Consider the following 22,438-nt stretch of genomic DNA (forward strand, 5'->3'; position numbering starts at 1 on the left):
ATCATTTCATGTTCACCCCAAAAAAAAGTGAACAAATAAGCTGTGCTTGGTCTAGCTAAATTAGAGGTATTACCCGTCTTTGTAGAACAGTTCAGAGGAACAAAGCAAATTCTTTACCGGATGCGAATTAACAAAACATGCATGGCTGAGGTTGATTGATTGATTGATTGATTGATTGATTGATTCATATTTTATTTATAGAAGCATTTTCACAGTCATACATTTACACGGATTGGTGCAGAAGCGACAAGCGCTTATCTCTAAGCACCTCTCCCAGTTCCCTACAAGGTAGGAGGCACGACCACCGCCCCCGACCGCCCAGCCAACAGACCAGAAGCAGAGCCGCCCGTCGCCAGTCCGCCTATTTTATGCTTAGAGAAATTACCTCCAAAAGCGTGCTTTTTATATGAACCTACCAGTGCCAATGATATAATTTTGAATGGCCCTGACCAGCTCCCCGCCAGGTGGATGAACGAGACAAATAGCACAGCTCACGAATTTGCTCGGTTCGTGATTGTTTGCATCGTTTGTGAATAAGTTTACTTTGCACTTTAATGCATGCCTTCTGTGCAGCTACTTGCTACCACAGCGAGGGGTGCCGGACTGCGACACATTTCGTCACGCGCTCCGTCGCTCCTTACATACACACATGCATGCATTTACATCATTCGGCGACCGATGAAATGTTTCTCGGTCGTTTTCCGAGAAATGAACGTCCCTGTTGGACGCCGGCTATGTCGTCCGAGATTCAGCGAATTTTCTGGATGTCGTCGTGCAGTAATCTCAGAGGGGCTTGTGCTGGATAAAGTGCTGATGTCATCTCGGGGAGATGTCGCAAAATGACGCTATAGGGACGAGCAAGCCATGCTGCGATAAAGGCGATGACTGGTGTCAATGTGTCTATTTAAGCTATTGTGACGTATTATTTCGGGAGAAGAGCAATGTTGCAAGTTCATTCTCTTTATCCCACCTGCATTAGATTGTTTCTAAGTAGCCTTCAGTTGTGCAGAAAGGTGGCAATGCATTCTACTCATTGTCCTCGATTGATTTATCAATAAAATGATGTTTTCATGGCACTAAGCATGCTGCCATGCAAACAATGAACAAAAGCATCACGCTAGCATGGCACGTGATTTGAGCTGCAAACCTGTTCTTTCACCCGTGCTCAGCTCAGCACCCCACCTCGCCGCCTCATCATCAGGGATTTTACCTCATTCTCACTTGTCGCCGGTCCAGTTTGCCCGTCTTTGTGCGCTCGGCTGTGTTGCTGAGCCGCTCATGAGCCCTGCCTATCGGGTCGTGACTCAGCTCTGGCGTCACGGCCGGGGGAGGTGTTGTCGAGTATGCCGTGCGGTCGGTCTTCCCGTTACGTGTATACCGAGCAGTGCAGGCTTGCGCGCCACTCGACATTGATAGCGGCTGGAACGAGTCGGGGTTCGAGGACGAGTCAGAGCCTCGTGACGAGCAGTCGAGGCCGCTCCGCAGCTGAGGAGAGGTGGAGGAGCTCGCAGTGACCGCCGTGGGTGGAGACTGAGAGTTGAGGTGAACGAGGAGCTCGTGATTCGTGATCGTAAAGTGCAGCTTGTGATTTGGCGTTCGTGATTTAGGATGTGGATGCATCGTGATCAGTGAACGGGGGAGGTAACTGAAAAGGGCTCATGACCGGTTCGTAACTCAGTGAGAACTCGTAATTCAGTGCATCGTAGCTCGTGAACTCGCCCGTGACTCGTGAACTCGCCCGTGACTCGTGAGGTTGCCCGTGACTCGTGAACGCGCCGTGACTCGTGAGTTCGCCCGTGACCGTGGCACAACCTTCTGCAGCCCGTGGCATGTAGGTGCCCCGTTTGTGGCTTGCGGTTCCATGACTACTTGACGAAATAGTGAACCCACTGAAACATGCAAACAAATATGTTTTGTCTGATGCTCCCTTTTTGAAAGCTACGCAATGGCTTTGATGCAATGCTGGTGTTTAAAAGGTTTAGGCATTCGTCATGCACTTTTTCGCATTGTGACACAAGGAACGCTAGTTTCGTAGGCATACGTAAGACATTCGTGCAATAGATTTAGCGCATCTAAAGCATGGACAGATTGTTGGTTCGATGTTGCAATTATTTAGTAAGTCCATCAGTCACTTGAATAACGATTTCTCACTGAAGCTCGCGCCAACTTGCGTTTTTCATCCAGCTGTACTCAGTTTCTGACCGTCCCGCTCCTCTGTGTGCCCCTCAGATGGACGGCTCGACCGGAGCCGAGCGGCGCCGTCCCGGCGTGAATAAGACGCAGAGGCAGCTGAAGACCTCCAGCTCGCCGGTGCTGTCCGGCAGGCGGGGCAGCACGTCCAACTCGGAGTGGGACGTCAGGAGGTGGGTAGGACAAAGTTATCTTGGGTAGGACGTGCCGGACCGGACGGTGGAGGGGCGAGGCTGCGGGAGATGTGATGTGACGGAGAGGGATTATCACCGTGATACATGGATTTACTCGCACTGGGCGAGGAAATAAAACCCATGTCTGCATCCGATACAGAGAGATAAGGAGGGAATATGAATACATTATGATGGGCTAGCCCAGTTGACGACTATATGTTCTGTTAGGTATTGTTCTCGTGTCTTGTTTTCCAATTTCTTACTACTATAGGTACATGGACGTCGCTGGTTTTATCGTTTGAGAATCAAACTACAAAGGGGCATGTTGCATTACCATGCTTACCGTTCAGATGAAAGAACGATAACCTTCCCAGGATTGTTTTATCTCATTTGTGTCATATTCCCGAAATTTGTCCTTGAGAGTGTCATAAACAGCGGCTATCTGAGGGCAGTATCGACACATGACAAGACTCCCGGATTACCTCGAGATACTCTATCTCACGCACATGAGTCCGAAGAGTGCTCTTGGACTTCAGCGGAGATTGGTGGCTAATAAGTGCTTCGGACGTAAGGTCTAATCATCTAATGCCTCTTGCGGCATTGCTGTTTTGTACAATGCTTCAAGACAGTTTTATCGATGTCACGATGAGAGCTAGTTGGAAAATGATTGGGTAAAGCACTTTCGTGATTACGTTCTTTTGGAGCAAATTAAAGCTGCTAATTGTCGCTGGTTTTGTCATTCTAAATAGTTTTGGTTTGTTTCATAAACAAATATGCGGCAAAGTAACAAAGTAACGTATCTGTTTACCGTGGGGCTGTTTTATCTGCTGTTTTATCTCATGCCGTATTTGTATTGAGGCCTCTATCCATTCTCTAATCCGTCAGCTACCGTGCTGAGCTTCGGAAAGGTGGCGACATCAATAGTCGGAACGTTTGACAAATCGACCTATTAATATTAATGTAATGAGGCACGCGCGAATTTGACTTCTAAATTCAAATCTACAAGTCATCGTCTATCGAGTTAGGTACCTATGCCATGAAAGAAAGACTGGCCATGATACTTCCTGGGATGGACGGCTACGAATTGGAATTTGTCCGGTGTTAAATTTTAAATGGCATATGTGTTTTAGGGATCATCTCAGTCGATTTATGTTCTCGTAAACCCGTTCACCGTAAATCGCACATTTTTTTGCTGTCGTTAGCATTTTACCAACGCTAGTTTTAGCGAACCATTACCAAAGTTGAAGCAAGTTCAGATGTTTCGAATCTCGTTTGCCCCGTGCGCTTATCGACGATCACTTACGAACCGTGAGCCCAATAAGGTGCGGGATGCGTCTGCAATCACGCCCGCCACCCGATCGACAGCACCTGGGCTCTGAAATCGACCCGTGCAGCGGATATCCGATCACGACTCGCACCGTTTCCCCGGTGGTATTCGGTGTCGGTGTCCGGCGCAGAGGCGCGGCCTTGGTCAGCACAGCGAACCGTCGACCGTTGGACCGCCGAGCCGTTCAAACGCGAACGGCACCGAGCGTGACGCCCGACAACGGTCAGAGTCGGTGGAGGCCCGATCGACCTTCCCTGCGGCGGCCTGATCGGCAAATATTGATTGGCCTCATCTCATCTCCCAGTTTGGAAAGGAAACGTTTAGAATAGTTGTTGGCGGTTAGTGTGGTCAGGCTACTAAAAGCTGTGGATGTAATTGCCATCTAGCGTACTGCCTTGATAATTGGTGTCATTTTGCGGTGCTCAACTGCATGCAAATTGTAGCAAACAAAAGATAGGACCTCAAAATTTCACAATATCTGCTTTTTTAGGGATATTAAGAAATCAAGAGTGGGGAAAAGGCATACAAGCAAAGGCTAAAAAATAATAGAATCTGGCCACCGCTTCCATATCCATAAAAGCGGCAGTTACGAGTGGACGTAGACGAGTGTGGTCAACGGCAAACTCTGGACGCTGACCTTGGAGAGAGAAGCTGGGCGTGTTTCAGTTTCTGGTAGTTTCGGTTGTTTTATCAGGCTTATCACTATATGGAGGTTCTGTTCAAACCAAGTTCAAACAAGACTTATTTGTTTTACATAATGTGACTGAGTTCTGGAGCTGGTAGAGTGGAGAGGGGAGATGTAGTGCGGTGTATTCCATTTGTTTCCCTAATCCCTGGAAGAGGATTGTGATCTGTCGACACATCTCAACCTTCCACAGCCTCAGCCTGACTATATTTGAATTTTTACCTGAGGCATAAGTCTTTTGATCATTTGAATTGCTTTGTGTCAGTCATGTATTTAACCAGTGTAAGATTGCATTGATCGCTATGGCAGAAGATTCTGAAATGAACACACCATGTGAATCTGGGTAGGTTTACGAACAATCTACCTATATACCAGCATAATATGTCAATGTTCCCTGACCAGGAATTCCAATTTTTCAGATTTACTAGCATTACCTATCTTTTGTAATATCAATTTGGTCATTGGTGGGTCAGGGTTGCATTACAAAGAATTGGTGTTGTGGCCACTTTCAACTCAAACTACCCATCCTAAGTTTTTCATGCTCATGCATAAGGTGTGTCTGCACATCACCATTATGGGGATTTGAATTCCAAGCTTATTCCCTGCTTCTTGAAAGGTTTTGCATTTCTTTGGTGATATACCTAATGTCTGATTGAATATTCACAGGACCTGGTCCCTGTACGGAGACCAGGATGCTGACATGCTGTCAGCCAACTCTGAGGCCTCTGTGTCACCGCTGCCACCTGATGAGGAGATGGTGACGGGACCCAGGTCTCTGCAGACCAATCCAGGAGCACCATCCCCCACCCCCAGCTCAGGTGAGAGTCAAGTGGTTACTGGTCAGCCTGTGCTACTGTTCAGCATGGCATAAGGAGTGAGATTTCTCTACTAGTATTAGGTAGTAGATTGATATGCATAATTCATTTATTAATTTTGTCCTGATGAAGTTTTGATCAGGATATATTTTCTTTCAGGTTGTGCTTGCTGTGTTGTACCATTGTTCAGCTCATACATAGATAACAGTAGAACTGCTACCGTAGTTCCACTGTTATCTATGGCTCATACTATGGTAACAAATTGGTGCAGTTGATTTATATTGGCTACGGGTCAAGGTCAGCATACTATTGTTTATCAAGTAAACTACCATCTGTGGCATTCTTGCAACTAACTAGTCTGCATGCTGATACATGAGGTTGTTCCTTTTCCCCACCTTACAACCACTTCCCACCTTTTTCTGCAGAGAGCGTCTTGCAGAAATTCCGTAAAAGCTTCAGTTTACGGTTCTACAAGCGGGGCGTGGCGAGCGCGGAGCCTGCGGCGCCTTCCCGCGGCCGGCCGCCGGCCGCCGGTCGTCCCGACGAGGACGAAGATGAGGACGACTGTGACGACTGCGAGGACTGTGACGAGGACGACGGAGGTCCTCGCGCCGGCGGAGCACAGGGAAGGCGTGCCGACAGGTCCGTGGAGAGCGCGGACTGCGCGGCCGGAGAGGATGACCCCATGGACGGCGGACTGAGGTGAGCGTGGGCGGATGGGTGGGATGTGTAATTGCTTCATTGGTGCTACAGTTGTGTAATTTATCACCCTCAGAAATGTCTTAGGCATTTATGGTAGGCCACCCTGCATAGCTGATAGTCAAGGCTTGTTCCGTACAAAATTAACTGCTCATTGAGGCCTCAGGAAATTGTTCAGTGGTAAGGGAGTAGGCCAAACTGAAATTTCGATTATAGACGTCGAAAGACCGACCTCGTCGACGCCAACGCATGAACGCATCATCCATGTTTGGCAGCGTTCACTTCAAATGGCCGCCCTCTGTCATCCAAACACGGGAAGTGTCTCCTTTACTGCCTCACTCAATGGCACTCATATCGGAGACGATTGCCGTTTTTGTTGACACTGGCACGCATTCCGACCGCAGTTCGAGTCTGTCCTTGAGCGGCCGGTACCATTGTCTGTGTGAGCACACCGTGAGAGGTACCGCCCGCCGTTTATGGCTCTCTGTGTGTGATCGGACTGGGCTGGCGTGCCGGAGATTGTCTCCTTACCGGGACGGCGGGACCATCAGATGACCCGGCGTCGTGACTGGAACAGCCCGCTGCCTGCCGGGGAGGGGGTTGTTCTGGGCTGTGAATGTGGGACAGAGTAGTGGGGGTGTCACAGAATGGACGGGTGATGACAGTTCTGGCTTGCGATAGCTGTTCTCTGGGGATCTGAGGACTTACTGCCGAATGCCTAATAATTTCCGGCATTCTTCTTTCGTTGGATGTAGTCGCAATAGACTTTTAAATGTCTAGCTTAGCGGTTTGCTGTGAAGTAAGCATGATCAATAATCTTTGTAATAGATAGTATGCATTGCGATAAAATCACGGTGGATTATTGGCCATAAAGATCATGATCCTATTTACATCGGCGCAACGGCAATATTATACCTCAGCGTGAGTTTGCACTCCACTTTAGCCCGACTACCCTATTGACCTAACCCGCCCGCCCCTCCGCCCACAGATTGCCCCGCGCGTGGCGCTCCAGCAAGGAGCGGCGCCGGCGGCTGAAGAAGGAGGCACGCAGCGCCAAGTGTTCGAGCGCTGACAGCGGCGACAGCGGAATTCAGCTGGAGACGGCGGCGGCCGCCGGGATGGCGGACAGCCCCGGCGTGCGGCGGAGGCTGCGCAGCACCACTGACGCAGAGGATATATCGTCAGAGCCCCGCAGGGAGAAGAGACCCCTCTCGGATATTTCGGGCAGCTCAATCATCGAGGAGATCAAGGTGGGTGCTCTGATTGGAGGTCGTGGAGTTAAGACAGTGTGTGATCGTCAGGATCAGGGAAAGGGATGTTACTCGATCCTACTTTTGGTGTCAGTGTCCTGAATTGAACCGAATTGATTGTGCTGCTCTTAATTCTGTAAGACCAGGAGAATTTGTACCACATCTCCAGGGAAAGTAGGAGATAGCTAGGGCAGATATCGGAATTTGTCTTAAGTTTCAACTCGACAACCAGACTGAGGTTATCCGCCAGATCTTCCTCTCTGGGAGGCCGGGTCGGGTCGTTACCCGTTTAACGCCACAACTTCAAAGATGCGACGAGCTACAGATTTAAAACCTTTCCTCTAAAAGCATTTAACGAGCCTCTTAACGGACATTTCACACCACTTTAACTCTCCGCCCCGTATCACGAAGACAGGAGAAATTTACGGCTGCTTGTTTATGACCAGGATGAGTGCGGACTGAAACAAGTCGTCCGGTGTCGTGTCGAACGTCTTTCTCCGTGATGCATTTCCCTCGTCTGACGAAAACCCGAGTCCCAGATCACCAGATAGTTTGTAGGGAGGCATAGTTAGTTTGCGCGTGGGCGTTGACGGATCGGTGTATGCTGTCACACTGTGTCCGTCTGGGAGGTCCTATTGAGGTAAAGGGCCTGTGGGCGGCACGGAGAGCGACGTCGGGTTTCGGCGTGCTTTGATGCTCTCCGTTGGTCCTCGGCTGTGGATCCTAGTAGGGTCTGGAAACAGCGTTCCGCTTTATCATTGTTCGGTTTTAACTTGCGCACGGTCAATTTTCGTGAACGAGAATCTTGTTTTCCATCGCCAGCAAACCTGCAGCCATTTGAACTCAAACTAGGTCCTCGGCTCCAGGAAGGATTCCGCCGATCCCGGATACACCCATTGTTTGCGGCTGCCCGGCTGCATTCCTCCGTGCCCCGCGGTGTAACGGACGGTACTCTCTGATACCACGCTGGCGGGACTACCTACCAGGCCACGACCGCTGATAAAACCCCGGCCGGCCGCTGGCGGCCCGTCACGGCGCACCTGTGCGTGACTGATAGCGGCGGCGGCTCCGATAGTGACGCCCGGTGACGCCGGGTGACCCGCGGTCACCGCTTGGGCACCGGCCCGCCGCTGAACAATGACCCGGAGACCGGAACGGAACGGTCAACGGTGTGGGTGGAGGACCTCAGCGTTACTTGGACGACGACAACGGGGCTGGATACTGGAGATGGGCTGAAGTTAGTTGTATGTGGTTACGACCAGTGCTTACTTTGCCTTTTTGGAGCTTGGCGATCCGTTGTTGTTCCGTTTTTTGAAATCTATTTCGGAAGAGCGACGCTTTTGTGATAGCAATATACCCAACGATATAATCAACTTCCGCGTAACATATTTTCCACGGGCATTGCGTGTGCGGCCCATTTCTCCGTCTTGTTCACACCGTAGTAGCGACGACAGGCGCTCCCTCATTCAGCTGGAGCGGTCATCCATCCATCGCTGTGTCGCCACCCGGTTGTTGTGCCTCCCCCCCCCCCCCCAGGCTCAAACGGCTCTATCCTCACCAACTCCCGTGCCGCTGGGCCCTTCATAGCCCGGGGCGGTGACGGTGAACCGAGTCTTCCCCCTCTCTTGCGATTTTTGCCGCGAATCCGCGCCTGTCACCAGGATTTTTCGACAAGTCGCACGGAGCCTGAGCGAAAGTTACGCTCGTCGCTCATTAGTGTATCTGCCGCTGCGTAACGAACAGACGTGTGTGGGAGGCGGCCGGTGCGCCTTCCCACCCCGCTTCCTCCGCCAGTCCACTTACACGGGTGCACAGCGGCGACGGGCGCATGGCGCCGGCGAAAGGGATTCATTATGCGATGACGCATGCTCGTACCTCCTGACGTGGGTGAGATTTACCTAGCTCTAATGACGTGCTAGTCGGTGATAGTGTCCCTAAATTGCGATTACATTATTTGACACGTGTTGCCTTACAGTTCCCACCGGGCTCGTGAGCTATGTGACTACATGGGTTTGTTTTGAATCGTGACTTTAATTTGCGAGACATCGCGATCGCCTCAAGTCGTGACGAAAGCACTGCGGCGGTTGTGACGTCAGACAACAGAGCACACGGCATAATGACGTCACCGCGTGAGACCGACATGTTTGTTACGAGATCCCGGTCCAGCCCGGGCGATTAGGTATGCTGTCCTGACTCTTGATAGTGTTCTTGGTGAAGGTACTTTTTAGGTAACTGACTAAGAAGTCACTTGTGCGAACCAATCAAGGCACTTGTGAACAGTATGAAGCTTCATTTGTGAAGGCGCCGTTATCCAGGCCCGTCCCCGCGCCGTCCCACGCGCACTTAGGGCGGCCGGCGATGGTTTTATGCAGGCGCGTTATCGGCGGAACAAACGAATTCCGCCCTTATTGGATGGTGGGCGGAGATAGCGCACTTATCACCTCTCATTGGTATACCATGGCGCGGAGATTGCCGGCAAAGCTACGCAGTTTTCAATAGAAAACCTGACAGCATGTGAAAATTATACCCATGGGTGGAGACAATTGTATTGGATTAAAGCAAATCTGAAAATAAAAGCCGAGTTCCGTGTGGTACTGGAGCGCCTTGGCCTTCTGACCTTAGCTAGCTCAGAATTTTAGTAATTAATCGACCCTTGCCACGCCGACGCTTGCTCATTTTCCTTGGCGAGTTCACTGAAAACGAAGAATCGACGGGGCGGTTGTTTTCCTTCTGTCGTTCACGCCAGTCGCCAGCCGTCGCAACTGTCGCTCTAGGACCATTAATCAACATTTGAATTGCGTTTATGTTTTAAAAGAGCGCGTTTTTACAGCAAACGCCTGCCTCGGAGGACCAAACAGTACCACTCTAATGCCGCCGACATGGCCTTGTGGGCTGACTGCGGCCTGAATCACACGATTTCCTCAATGGGAGTGGGTACAGCTGACTGCTGGGGTGGGAACTGTACCCTCTGCATCCAATCTATCGTATGACTGGCCTCTCTCATCGGCCTTAGATCTACAAATGTACACAAAAAAAAGACCACATCACGTATTAGGCGCACCTATTTCGACTAGATCCCGTCCAAACCAAAGCAAACCGAAGTCACTCCCAGATCCCTATCCTACTCGAGCTGTGTTTTCCCAGATCCAGATACGTCAGATACAATCCAGATCCACACCAGACCACAGACCGTCGCCGCCGCTGCCGCTGTTCGGTGACATGACGTCACGGCTGCTATCGGCACGTCCGTCCGTCCGTTTGTGTGGTGGACAGTGGTCGGCTCGGCTTGATTTGGCCTTCGAGGACGGCCCTGGCTGCACGAGGAAGGCACTGCGACAGCGGGCAGTAGCGCGCCTGCAGTGGAGCAGTGGCGGGCGGCGGTGGAGTGGCTGTGAGGCGGTGTTGGTCTGCAGTGGAGAATTAGTAGTGTTGGTGAATAGTGAGAGCTGAGCAGCCTGTGTGTGGCGGCAGCTAATAGGCGTACTATGGACGTTTGGGTGGTTTGATCCAGTGACCGGACGCGACGGAGCGTAGCGTACCGTGTGTGGCCACCTCTCCTCGATCGCCGGATACGATACTAGGGGAAACCGTCCTCTGGCGCAACGGAGGAGAGCAGAGCCCGACTGTCAGGTAGGCGCACCGGGACGGGGCCCGGACGAGCAGGAATGTCCCGGCGATTGGGAGCGAGCCGGCAGCTGTGTCGAAATGTGAGCGGAGAGATACGGTGTCGAGACGGATCAAATGAACCGTAGGAGCGACCAGCTGACTTCTATCTCCGTACGTACGCTTCAGTGATTCGACTGGAACGAGAGGGAAAGTGGTGGCAGCGTTTAGCTTTCTGTAGATTCTTCCGCCTGGTGTCTGAGCTGGTGGCTTCTAAGCTCATTTGATTTGCTGGTGTCATGCTTACCACTGCAATCTTAGTAGGCTCTATCCTAGTGATATGCTCGCCTCTTTCATTGTCTGATATTCTACAGCCATGGTGCTAGCAGGCTTGAATCGCCCCCTGTTCCATAAGATTCATGAACCTCGGCCAGCGCTGGACGGTGCCGTGGCTGCACGTGCAACAAAAGGAAGACTACAAGGAAAGTTCCTGATCTCATTGCCGCCGTTCGATTCACTGGGCGTGTATAACGGCATTTTCCGTGGTGCCGTGCAGAGGTGCGACCTTTCCTGGTTGGTAACAGGGGGTGTCACTAACTGCAGAATGTCACTGACTCGTATCGCGTCTACCTTGAGTGTCTAAAGCATCAGAAGCTGTCAGTTGTCATATATGGTTCCAGCTCTGTCAAAGATGGTTATTTTTGTACATGCACCCAATCAGAAATGTAGTCCAGTGATCGCGACCTCCTGAATTTCACCTCTGTACTCCCGACTAACGTGTCGCCACGGTCGCCAATCGCCATTGCACCCTCACCCCCTCCATAGAAGGCGCGACTGAACACGTCACTCCCCGCCACGTGCAATCGACTGAGTGATGCACATCCTGCCAATGGCGGAACGGGAGGGACCGACTTCCACTCAGACCTTCCTTCCTTGTGGAGCCTTCCCTCCTGCAAACTGTCCGATCCATCACACGGCTGGGTATTATTATTATTATTATTGTTTATTCAGCATCGTCATGCGACAAAAAGAAACATAGCCCCCCCCCCCCCCCACCCACCCCACCCACCCACACACACAGTTAATCAGCACTCAGGAGGTTAGTAGTCTTAACAGGCGCCGCGAGGCCTGACAGTTGCTTGCCAAAACCATCTTCAAACTGTCTATAAGACCGCTTTCTTGGAGTGGTGCCCGGACTATGTCGTGATCGACGTACCCAGCAGCGATGTGCATGATAGCGCCGAAATTCCCACCACACAGATTATATACGTGGCCAATAAACGACCCATCCAACTGCTCGGGGTACGTAGCAAGTCTGGCCAGTCCAGTGACGTAGGCTTGGCGAAGACGGTGGTCAGCGCGGAAAGCATTACGGAATGCGCGGAGGGCATCACCTCGCAGCACCTCACCGATGCGAGGCACCCCAGCAGCAATCAAAAGAGCCGTATGGTGCGCAGAACGCGGCAGACCCAGCGCTGCCTTGATCAGCGAAGCCTGTCGCGAGTCTAGACGCTCAATGTCGGCGGGGCTGAGGGGAGCCGTCTCACAGCCGAAGATCAGTGCCGGCAGCACTACTGTCTTCCAGAGGAAGATTTTGTCAGCAGCAGTCAGGCGGTTGGTGAAATTGCCCAGGGGTGTGAGGCCATAGAATGATGCACAAGCACGCCTGATGCGCTGAGCCACGTGGCTGTCTGTGCTGAGGTTGTCATCAAGCACCGTACCGAGGTGCTCGGTCGTCTGCCGGATCTGCAGCTGCTGTCCTGACAGTGTCTACCTCGGTGTGCTCGTGAATAGTTCCTGTCCAAATATAATACAATGGCTCTTGGTTTTTCCCGGTTCAGGGTGAACGAAGTCGAGGCGCCAAGTAGCCGCGAATTCTCCCACCATCTGCAGCATTGCACCGAGGTCACGCGCGTTCGCAGATATAAGGAGAATATCGTCAGCGTAGCAGATAGCGGGTACGTGCTGGCTGTGTAGATATGCTCCACGACCGCTGCGATCTAGGACCTCAATAAGAGGTAAGAGGAAGATGTTTGCAAGGGTTGGCGATAAGATGGCCCCTTGTCTGGTGCCCCTGCAGACCAGGAACGCTTCAGATGTGGCGCCACCAAAAGTCATCCTTGCAGAGAGGTGGCGGTACCAGGTGACCATGAGGCACCAGCAGTAGTCGCTAAGATAATCTTCCAGACGGAAGAACAGACCGTCATGCCATATTCGGTCAAAGCATTTCCTCGCGTCAAGGTTTGCGACAAAAACAGGAAGACCCCTGGCTCGATTCTGCTGTATGGTCTCTCCAGCCAACAGAGACGCTTGCATGGTGCCCCGATTGGAGATAAAACCAAACTGCAGATGATGAGGTTCAAATGAGGCGTTCAGTTCGTCTAGCACTAACAGCTCGAGCAGCTTAGATGCGCAGGTTGTGATTGAAATCGGTCGATAGTTGTCCAAGCAGTTAGGGTCCGATTGAGATTTCTTCAACACGGGTACAATAACGCTGTCAGCGAAGGTAGCTGGCACGCTACACGTGGACAGGCAGACAGAGAGAAGGTGCGCCAGAGCTGACAGGAGACAAGGCGACTGACCATAGAGAAGGTGCTCCGCCGTGATGCCGGATATCTGCATATCTGCCGGGTATCTGCAGGATGGGCCATGTCAAAATTAATTTCAGTTTGCTGCTGATGTTTTGGTTGTTTTTGTCGTTGGCATTACATGAGTCATTCGCACATGACTCGCAGGCCAGCAATGTTGCAGCCAGTAGTCGGCATTCTGCGTATTAGCTATACCGCGCAAACAGCCCTCGTCATATCCGCTCAGATGTTTGTGAGGTCCGTGGGAAGGAAATTCCACCAGTCAGGTGTCAACGCCGTGCCGGTGTTGCAGTGGTTCACAAATCACACCTGTTCGTTCATCTCGCCGCTCCTGCCGAGCAAGTTACCATTCTCCTTTCAGTGTTTGTGCGTGTGTATGACGGGGCCTCATGTGGTTCCGTGGTCGGAGCTCATGAACACGCCTCTTTGTGAGCTGACTTGACTTTACCTCACATCGAATCTGTCTGGGCTGACCTGACCTCTCCCTCTATGTGACCACTCTAGACCTCCCCTCGCGCTCTGTCTGACCCGACCTAACCTCCCCCCACCCTTCCCCACAGGCCGGTCTGCAGAGCGAGGTGAAGCGTCGCAGTAAGCTGGTGCGTCGCACCCACTCGGACTTGGGCTCGGACTTGGTGCGCGGCTACAGCCGCCAGATGTCCCAGCCGGCGCCGATCACCGAGCACCCGGCCTCGGCGGCTGACGGCCGGCGGCCCCACCACCACCACCACCGGCTCAGAAAGAGGTGGGCACGGTGGGGGAGGACGGGGAACGGTGGCGGGGAGGGGGATGGGGAACGACAGAAGGTGGGGAGAGAAAGACGAAGCAGGCGGAGAACAGCAAGGGAATGTGGCGATTAATGAAGACAATATTTTAAGTCGCCCCGCTAGGATGCAAAAATTAAGCAACCAGTGTGCAAACAGGAGCACACCTACACCAGCTCATATTCCGTCACCTCTTCCGTTACGACTTGCAGTCTCTCACGTGCAGTCCTTTAGTGTAACGTATTCCAATGTCACACGTGACGCACGTGTTCTCGCTAATCGTTCCACTGTTGGTGACACTTGAAGCCCACCACGTGTCTGAGCTAGTTGTAAGAAATGGTAGCTATCTGAGCCGCTGCATATAGTAATTAACCACTGCTCTCTAAGAGTTGCTGAGATGAAATCAGACCCATCTCCGCGTACGTATGTAGTGTGCGGAGTTTGTTGATAGGGTTGTCTGCCACGCCGCGGGTGACGATCCATCCGACGTTGCAGGACTTCTTGAGAGAGTGGGAGGGTTACATTTCGAGTGGTGGGGGAATACATAAAGACGTATAAAAGAGGGATGTTTAGTAAGCTAGATGAACGTCTGTGACCTCTAATTTCGATGTCCTGACCACTTTGAGTCACCATTCACAAAATGACTGTGTATTTTCAACCTTCTTGTAGAACGGGTTAACGCTATTTCCGCAGCTCTCCGCTGTACCCACCAGTAAATGAATTGGTCATTGTAGCCGCTCCCATTGTCATTGTGGTGACTCGAACAGACGGAGGTAGCCGTGTCTAAATGGGTCATTGTGGGAGACCTCAGTCTTCAGACATTCACTTTGGAGACATTGTCTCCCACGACAAGAGTGGGTTTTGTTTGGGCTCGGGTTGAAGCGGGTTTGTTGGATTGTTTCACTGTCTGGCAGCGCTGTTACGCAGGCGGCCGAGAGTGATGGTAGAAAGTGGATGTGAGTCTGTGTGGTATTGCAGGGAATGGGATGGCTTTGGTGACCCCTTAGGTCGCATAGGAGTCGCGTAGAATGATGCCTTTCCCTTTCAGCCGCGTTATGAAACAACTGAACATGATACGAACGTTACATCTCGGCTACCTAAGCTGATTTATCCACATAAGAAATCTGATATCCTGGGTTTCGTTCAATGCCGTTGGCCTCTGTTTTTAATTATTCGCTGCTAGGTGCTCGACCTGAGGTCTCAGCTAAGGAGTGAACCAAGTACAATGCCTCACAATCTTCACCAAAGCCACCTCGTGGCCTTCGCAGCTCTGTCCGCCCTGTGACCTCCCATATCTGACCTCTGACATCCGCTCTCGTCTCTCGTCAGCCTGGGCCGGGCGCGCGGCGCCTCCCGCCTGCGCCGCTCGCTCTCCGACCCCAGTGTGGCGCCCTCTCCACCTCGGCAGCGCCGGCCGCCGCCGCCCGCCGCCGGCCACGCCACCGACGACGACGCCATCTCTGAGTCGGACGAGGAACTACTGTCGGACGATGAGAGCCGCCGCAGGCCGGTACGTGGGGTGTGATTGTGATAGTAATAATTCAGGGTAATAGCCAGCTCGCTTGGAAGGTTGTCATTTATTCTAGCTGGTTATTTTTATGCTTTAAATCACAACGAACTATGCATTTTGTATTTCTGATCACGCTTATTTTCCATTTTCCGACTTTTTCATTTCATCCAAATTCCAACCTTTACAATCCTTTTCACGAGCTGGACAAATTTCTGATCACGCTCAATCATCTATTTTTCAATTTCTTCTCAGTTCTCATCCATCTGCAACCCCTTAAGATAACCTGGCTAATAACCCCCTCCCTCGGTTCCGCAGCAGCACCTGGTGCGCACGTTCGAGCCGGCCGAGGACTCTGTGGTGTACGCCGAGGCCCACTGGGACTACATCACCCTCGACCCCGAGGAGCTGGCCTTCAAGGCCGGCGACGTGATCGAGGTGCACGACTGCTCCGACCGGCACTGGTGGTTCGGCGCCCATCAGCAGAACCAGGGCTGGTTCCTGGCCGCATTCGTACGGGTGAGTGATGGCTGGAGGATAAGAGGGAGACGTTGATAGGCGAGGGAGAAAGAGGTGGTTCAATGACTCATTGAAATGAATTGCGAGAGAGCTTCATAGCTGTTTTGAGTTGAATTGCGAGAGAATTTGATTGGGAGGATTGGAATGCAGTTGAGCTAGAGAAAGACCGGGTGTATCAAACGAATGTCTGGACAGGATATAATGATTCAGCCTGGCCACTCTACTCCACCTGCCCGACTCTCCCACATCCACTATGACCTAAACCTGACACCCCCCCCCCCCCCCCGGCAGCTACGAGTGAGTCAGGAGGAGACGGTTGAGGAGACTCTGGACGCCATCCGTTCGGGCGCCGCGCGGCCGCAGCTCAGTCGCAAACAGTCTGTGTCGCTGCTGTCGCACGACCAGGTGCGCGCCAAGGTGGTGATGGAGATCCTCAGTTCCGAGCGCGCCTTCGTGCAGGACGTCGGCAACGTCATAGAGGTGAGGAAGGAGCGGGGGAGATGGGACTGCACTAAAATCACACATCATTATCAGAGGGGGGAGGAGAAGCGGGGAACTGGGATGGTCAAAATAAGCAAGCGTTCAGGTGCATGCAAGCTGTTTTTTTATAATGCAGCCTTGACCTAAGATTTGTTATCATTCAGTAACACATCTCTGTGATATTGCTGCAATACCTACCCCAAAGGTACTGCAATGTTATCTTGTGTTTTTCTGGTTCACTTGATTGTTGGTTTACTATTAATTTTGAATCAACTTCACAAATATGGCATACCATTGAAGTACCCTCGCCATGCCTACCGTGATGGGCCTCCCCCTGACCCCTTTCCCCGTCTCCCCTCGACAGGGCTACCTGCGTCAGGTGGTGCGCCGGCGGGACCTGTTCACAGACGAACACGTCACCACCATATTCGGCAACATCGAGGAGCTGCACCGGTTCCAGACGGAGTTCCTGCGGCGACTGGAGAGTCGTGTGGACCGCGCCCGGCCGCACGCCAGCTGCATCGGAGCCGCCTTTGTCGAGTTTGTGAGTGATGCGCGGGGAGTTGGAGGGCGAGTGGGTGTTACCCTATGGGTAGGATGGGTATCGGTTGTTTCATGTATCCCAAGTGGGGCATTGTTTTTCTATTTGTTTGTCCGTCATTCTATATAAGATCTGACAGTTTGTGTTGTGATTGTCTATCAAAAGTATTGATATCCAATCGTGCAACATAGTCTGCCCACTTTTCAAGACTATTTTGCATCACGCTGTGCCAGAGGCTGTCGCAGCATGTCTAAACACCGCCCAGCTGTCAACTAACACCCTTCCTCCCTCCCCTCAGCAAAACGGTTTTTCGATATACGCCGACTACTGCAACAATCACCCGTCTGCGGTGTCGGAGCTGCAGCAGCTCTACCAGAACAACCGCTACATCCACTTTTTCGAGGCGTGCCGCCTGCTGCGCGACATGATCGACATTTCCCTGGACGGCTTCCTGCTGACGCCCATCCAGAAGATCTGCAAATACCCGCTGCAGCTGGCCGAACTGCTCAAATATACAAAGGTAGGTGGATGTAAGAGGCTGGTCGGAGATGAACGCTCTAGATGACCGAACTTTAGCTCCGGGTATTCATATTTTTTTTTTACTGTAGTGTGTCTTTGAATTCAATACCACGATCCTACAGCTCATATTCTACAGGATACCAGGAAAGAAGTAACTTCTCTTCGTCTGCTTTTAAAGTGTGTATTTTGGTATCACCAACAGACCTTTGTCCACTTACAAGCGAAGACTACGCCGCACTTGTAAGGCGTGGTCCCGTACCACTGCGCCTCCTCTGACGTCTCCCCGGTCCCACAGACGGACCACCCGGACTACGAGCACGTCCGGCAGGCTCAGGCCGTCATGAAGGCGGTGGCCATGGGCGTCAACGAGTCCAAACGGCGCATGGAGAGCCTGGAGAAGCTGGCAGCCTGGCAGATGAAGGTCGAGGGCTGGATGGTGAGGACACGGGGAGGAGAGGAGAGACGGCTAGGCCAAGCCGGGGGATTGGGGAGGTTTGGATGGAGGGGCATTTAGAAGGACATGAAGACGTATTATAATGCCTTCTGCCTGAACATTGGTCCGAGAGAAAAGGAAACTATCCTTGTTAGTTGTTACTGATTTGGTACACTTGATTTTTCATTATCTCTATTTTGTTTGTCTTATTGGACGAAAAATTCGTTACAGTAGCCATGTTTTCTAATTTCCATCGCCTAACCCCATGTTCCTCGTTCCAGGGTCCGAACCTGTTAGACACCAGCTCGGAGCTGATCCACCAGGGTGAGGTGACCAAGCTGACCTCGTCCAGCTGGTCCAAGGAGGTGTGCACGCTCTTCCTGTTCGACCACGTGCTCATCTACTGCCGCAAGGACCTGCTGAAACGGAGCGTGCAGCAGTTCCGCGGCAGGATCAACCTGGATACGGCACATGTGGTCGACCTCACTGACGGAAAAGGTGCGAATCGGAGGATGCTGGAGAACGTTTGGGGACGAAGATGTCCCAATGGTGCTCTTAGTCACTGGTTTAGTCAAGATGTTTGCATAACTATGAATTTGCTCATGACGAGCGCTCAGAAGGTCTGGTTGTACTGCCTCTCCGTTTTTCAATCGTTCTTTTAGTTCAATTGCAACTGTTTTTACTTTGTTGGCTATATTTGAGGTGGATTTATTCATGTGCCGGATATTCAGAGCTATTGACGCCAATTTCTGATAGATACGACAGTGCTGTTCTGACGCCCTCGTGTCCGCCTTGTCCACAGACGAGTTCTCCGGAGCGACGGTGAGGAACGCGATCCGTGTTCACTCGCAGCTGAAGAACAAGTGGTACGTCTTCTGCTGCAAGTCCGAGGACGAGAAACTGCGCTGGATGCTCAAATTCCGGTCAGTACCTTGGCGTAAAAGAGAGTGGTGGGAGGGGTTTTCCTCGGGAAGCTCTGTGGTTGATTTGATCCGTGTTGAGGGGAATGTCATGCGCTGATATTTTGGTAATGGCAGATATCTTACGCTCTGGTATGCTCGTCCTCCGAGTTTTGCAATGTACGGATGACTAACAAGTCTATTTGCGTCGGGTTGTTCTTGCTCCAACGATTGGAATCTACTTTCGCTCATGAATCATACAAGAAAAAGGCACTGAATACTTGTTACAGGATGACAGCCATTTTTTCTCCGTGTATGCCCGTCCTGACAATGTCTCGGTGCTGAAATTGTTTTTCTCACCTTTGTCTCGTCTCTCCTTTTCAGGGAGGAGCGGATACGGGTGTGTCGGGACCACGAGAACGGCTTCCGGGTGTCTGACAAATTCCGCCGACTGGCCCAAATCGCCGCCAGAAATCACCAGAACACGCCGAAAAAGCCCAAAAGTGAGTACAAAGTCGCTAGACGGCGGGGTAGTGGTCTGCAGATTGAGTTTGGGAGTGTGTGGATTCCCCTAATAAGCTTCCTGCTGTGAATACCTGGCCGGGCGGGTGTTGCTTGGTTGGAGCGTTTGTGTGATAAATCGTAAACAAGCTCTTCGGCTATTCAACTGGGTGTTGTGCTGAATCGGATGAGATATGATTATATGTTTGCTGCTTGTGGAGATTTCATCGCCCTCCTAAAACCTACGAACCCAGCGATTGCTGCATGAAACTGGAGAAGAATGTAAGGTAGCATTTTCTGCAAGGTTTGATATTATTTTTCCTCCCTCCCTGTGTTTTTTTTTTTTTTGTGGAACAAGAGGTGCACTCTCCTCTCCCGAATTATTTTCCTGAGGTTTCAACCGTTCATGCCCTGTCTCTTTCGTTCCCCGCTCTCCTGAACTTTGAGTGCAATGAGCGTTCTTCCAATAAGGGAGCCTCTTGGGACCTCGCCTCCCTCCCATGTTCTCATCCCTTCCACGCCCAGGCCCTAATTGACCCACGGGGCCGTCAAACATCGTTCCCTGACTGTGCCACGGGGCCGTCGGCAGCCCAGCACCCCCGTTGCCGGCGTCCCATGACGCTCTCCCAGGCCGAGCTGGTGCTCAGTGACGCCAGCCCATCCCCGGCTCCCAGTCAGGAGATCGTCAAACGCAAAGGCAAGTGCTGCCACCTCCCGGCAGCAACTCGCACTAACCGGCAATAAATTCATCACCTTCTCACCGCTAAAATAATGATCCGGCACCTAACCTTCCTTAGTGGTAGCCCCTTCTTAACCTAGCCACAGGCTTCTGCTAACTCGCTTCACAGGTTCTGCAGCTGGGCGGCGCTTTGTTCTGAGAGGTTTCCGTAGCATATGCCTTTGCCCTTTCACTCTGGTTCAGGTTTTCTTTGAAGCTATATTTAAAGAATCTTTAAGCATGTGCTAAATAATAGCATATTCTACTAAAATACGATTGAATTGATCTTATCTAGACGCAACATTAGTAGTTAGCACTTTCGACTTACACGTTTGACACGTTCGACACACACGACTTACACTCTGTAAGTCGTGTGTCACGACACGTTCGACACACACGACTTACACTCTGCAACACTCAAACATAACGATAGAAGGCGTAAATGAGCTCACCCATCTCAATAACAGTCTAAAGAACTCTCCTTTCCTCGCTAAATTCGACGTAAGATAGGCATGGATTGTCCTCTGCAATATGATAACTTTGTTGATTGTGAAATGTAAGTATAAGCAATAAAGCGGCAGCAGTTACGAGGAAACGGCGTGAGTCCTCGCGTCGGTAGTTCGCTACGTGTGTCCAGTGTCTGCATGTTGTAAGGTTCCCCTTGCCCATGCCCACGCCCGAGCTTATCTCGGACTCGAATTGGGTCAGTCACTTTTCACTGCAAATCCACAGATGACATCTCAGCATTCATGACTAACGGCCGTTTTTTGTTTCAGGCACTTGGTTCAGCTTCGGCAACAGCAAAAAGCGCAGTCGGGCAGCGCCGCACATCATCCACCAGCACCAGCTGGTGTAGGTGACCCGTCTCCATGACAACGAGCAGCCACACTCGTCGGCGCCGCCCGGCGGCCCGGCGTAGAAGCTGTAGTGCCTTCGGTGACCGCCAGGTGTCACTGGCGCGCCGGACCGTGGATCAGCTCCATCCCTCAATCTGTGATCGCTACTGTGTATGTGAGATTGTCGTTGATCATGCAATATTTATGGACTCTGTATGATTGCTCGACTTTTGATAGTGACAAGCCGCATATGCTAGAGTTTTTACATATTTGCATGTCGTAACATGTACTGCCCTAACCGACCGACCTCTGTCGTCTTTTATTGTTCTTTTTGCTCCGTCTGCTGTAAATAAACAACTCAGGGCGCGCTATAACGGTGGGTTTTTATGCGGCGCTGATAATGCGCTTTCGTCTGATGATTGGGGAGTGCGGTAGGCTGAACACCCAACCCAGTGCCCGTTTAACGTCGACCCTTACAGCGTTGGTAATGGTAAGGGTTGTTGCCAGCTGCAGGGGCATGTAAAGAAACACGGCTATTTCGACATCCAGCTGCGAGGAATGGGATAATATGTGCCCGGCGAGTTACCGGACATTAGATGAATGTGTCAGAGCAGCAACAGGCCGCAGCACGTTTGTCCGATAGCTCCCACACGAGCTCAGCATGTTCTAACGCCAACACCGCCCATGTTTTCCTTTGATGTTCTCATAATTCTACTCTGCGTCCCATAAGCTACTGCATGTATCTCGCTATATATTTTAGGATTACACGGGTGAATACCGTTCGCTTGGCGTTTCGTCGCCTGAAATTGCCGACAGAGTCACGCGCAGACCTTGACGCCGTTTACAATCCCCCTCCCCCTCGACCGGCCACCCCCTTCAGTTAACTTTAGTGAACCACAGCCCACGTTTGTCGAGTTGCTGAGAATGAGGGACTACGAGGGACGGGAATGGCTAGCGATGATCTATGGCTAGCGGTTTGCAGAATAGTCGACAGATATGTCAGCCGGATGATTCGTGTGGAGTAACATTCAAAAAATATTGTATTATGGCTACCATCTAGCGTACCCATTTCTACCAGCCATATTGCGTAAACATCTTACGATGATTTAATGCTAGTTGTGGATCTCTTCACTAGGGGAAGGGTGCCTCAATCGGAGAACAATCCATGCTTCCCGTTTCTGTCCGACGAACATCCCCTGCTTGACCTGATCCAACTCCTTTCTCATCCCCACCCGTCTTCGGTACCGAATCGCCATTTCTGAGTGAAGTGAACCAATCTTTTCGTGACTTACTCTAATCCCTTCCATCTCTTCCTCTCTTCATCCTGCTCTCATCCCACCTCTCCCAGAGCCCGGAGTGTGAGCCAGTGGCCGTTCAAGTGGCTCTCAGCC

The 22,438-nt window shown here is 51.6% G+C and overlaps 1 protein-coding gene across 1 annotated transcript in view; it reads left to right on the forward strand.

Annotated features, from left to right (window-relative positions):
- Positions 1-21,418, forward strand: part of LOC122384859 (serine/arginine repetitive matrix protein 2-like) — a 73,536-nt gene extending 52,118 nt beyond the window's left edge. Inside the window, exons 4-19 of the mRNA XM_043372643.1 lie at positions 2,230-2,363; positions 5,042-5,193; positions 5,616-5,892; positions 6,878-7,139; positions 13,891-14,075; positions 15,424-15,604; positions 15,920-16,120; positions 16,412-16,600; positions 16,965-17,144; positions 17,440-17,661; positions 17,956-18,096; positions 18,375-18,591; positions 18,896-19,016; positions 19,377-19,495; positions 20,083-20,190; positions 20,988-21,418. Of these exons, the coding sequence (XP_043228578.1) occupies positions 2,230-2,363; positions 5,042-5,193; positions 5,616-5,892; positions 6,878-7,139; positions 13,891-14,075; positions 15,424-15,604; positions 15,920-16,120; positions 16,412-16,600; positions 16,965-17,144; positions 17,440-17,661; positions 17,956-18,096; positions 18,375-18,591; positions 18,896-19,016; positions 19,377-19,495; positions 20,083-20,190; positions 20,988-21,067 (2,769 nt within the window). The 3' untranslated portion in view covers positions 21,068-21,418. The remainder of the gene's footprint in view (positions 1-2,229; positions 2,364-5,041; positions 5,194-5,615; positions 5,893-6,877; positions 7,140-13,890; positions 14,076-15,423; positions 15,605-15,919; positions 16,121-16,411; positions 16,601-16,964; positions 17,145-17,439; positions 17,662-17,955; positions 18,097-18,374; positions 18,592-18,895; positions 19,017-19,376; positions 19,496-20,082; positions 20,191-20,987) is intronic.
- The last annotated feature ends 1,020 nt before the right edge of the window (positions 21,419-22,438 follow it).

The sequence above is a fragment of the Amphibalanus amphitrite genome, unplaced genomic scaffold (assembly GCF_019059575.1).
Source record: "Amphibalanus amphitrite isolate SeventyFive unplaced genomic scaffold, NRLGWU_Aamphi_draft 000200F_arrow, whole genome shotgun sequence".
Classification (NCBI taxonomy): Eukaryota; Metazoa; Arthropoda; class Thecostraca; order Balanomorpha; family Balanidae; genus Amphibalanus; species Amphibalanus amphitrite.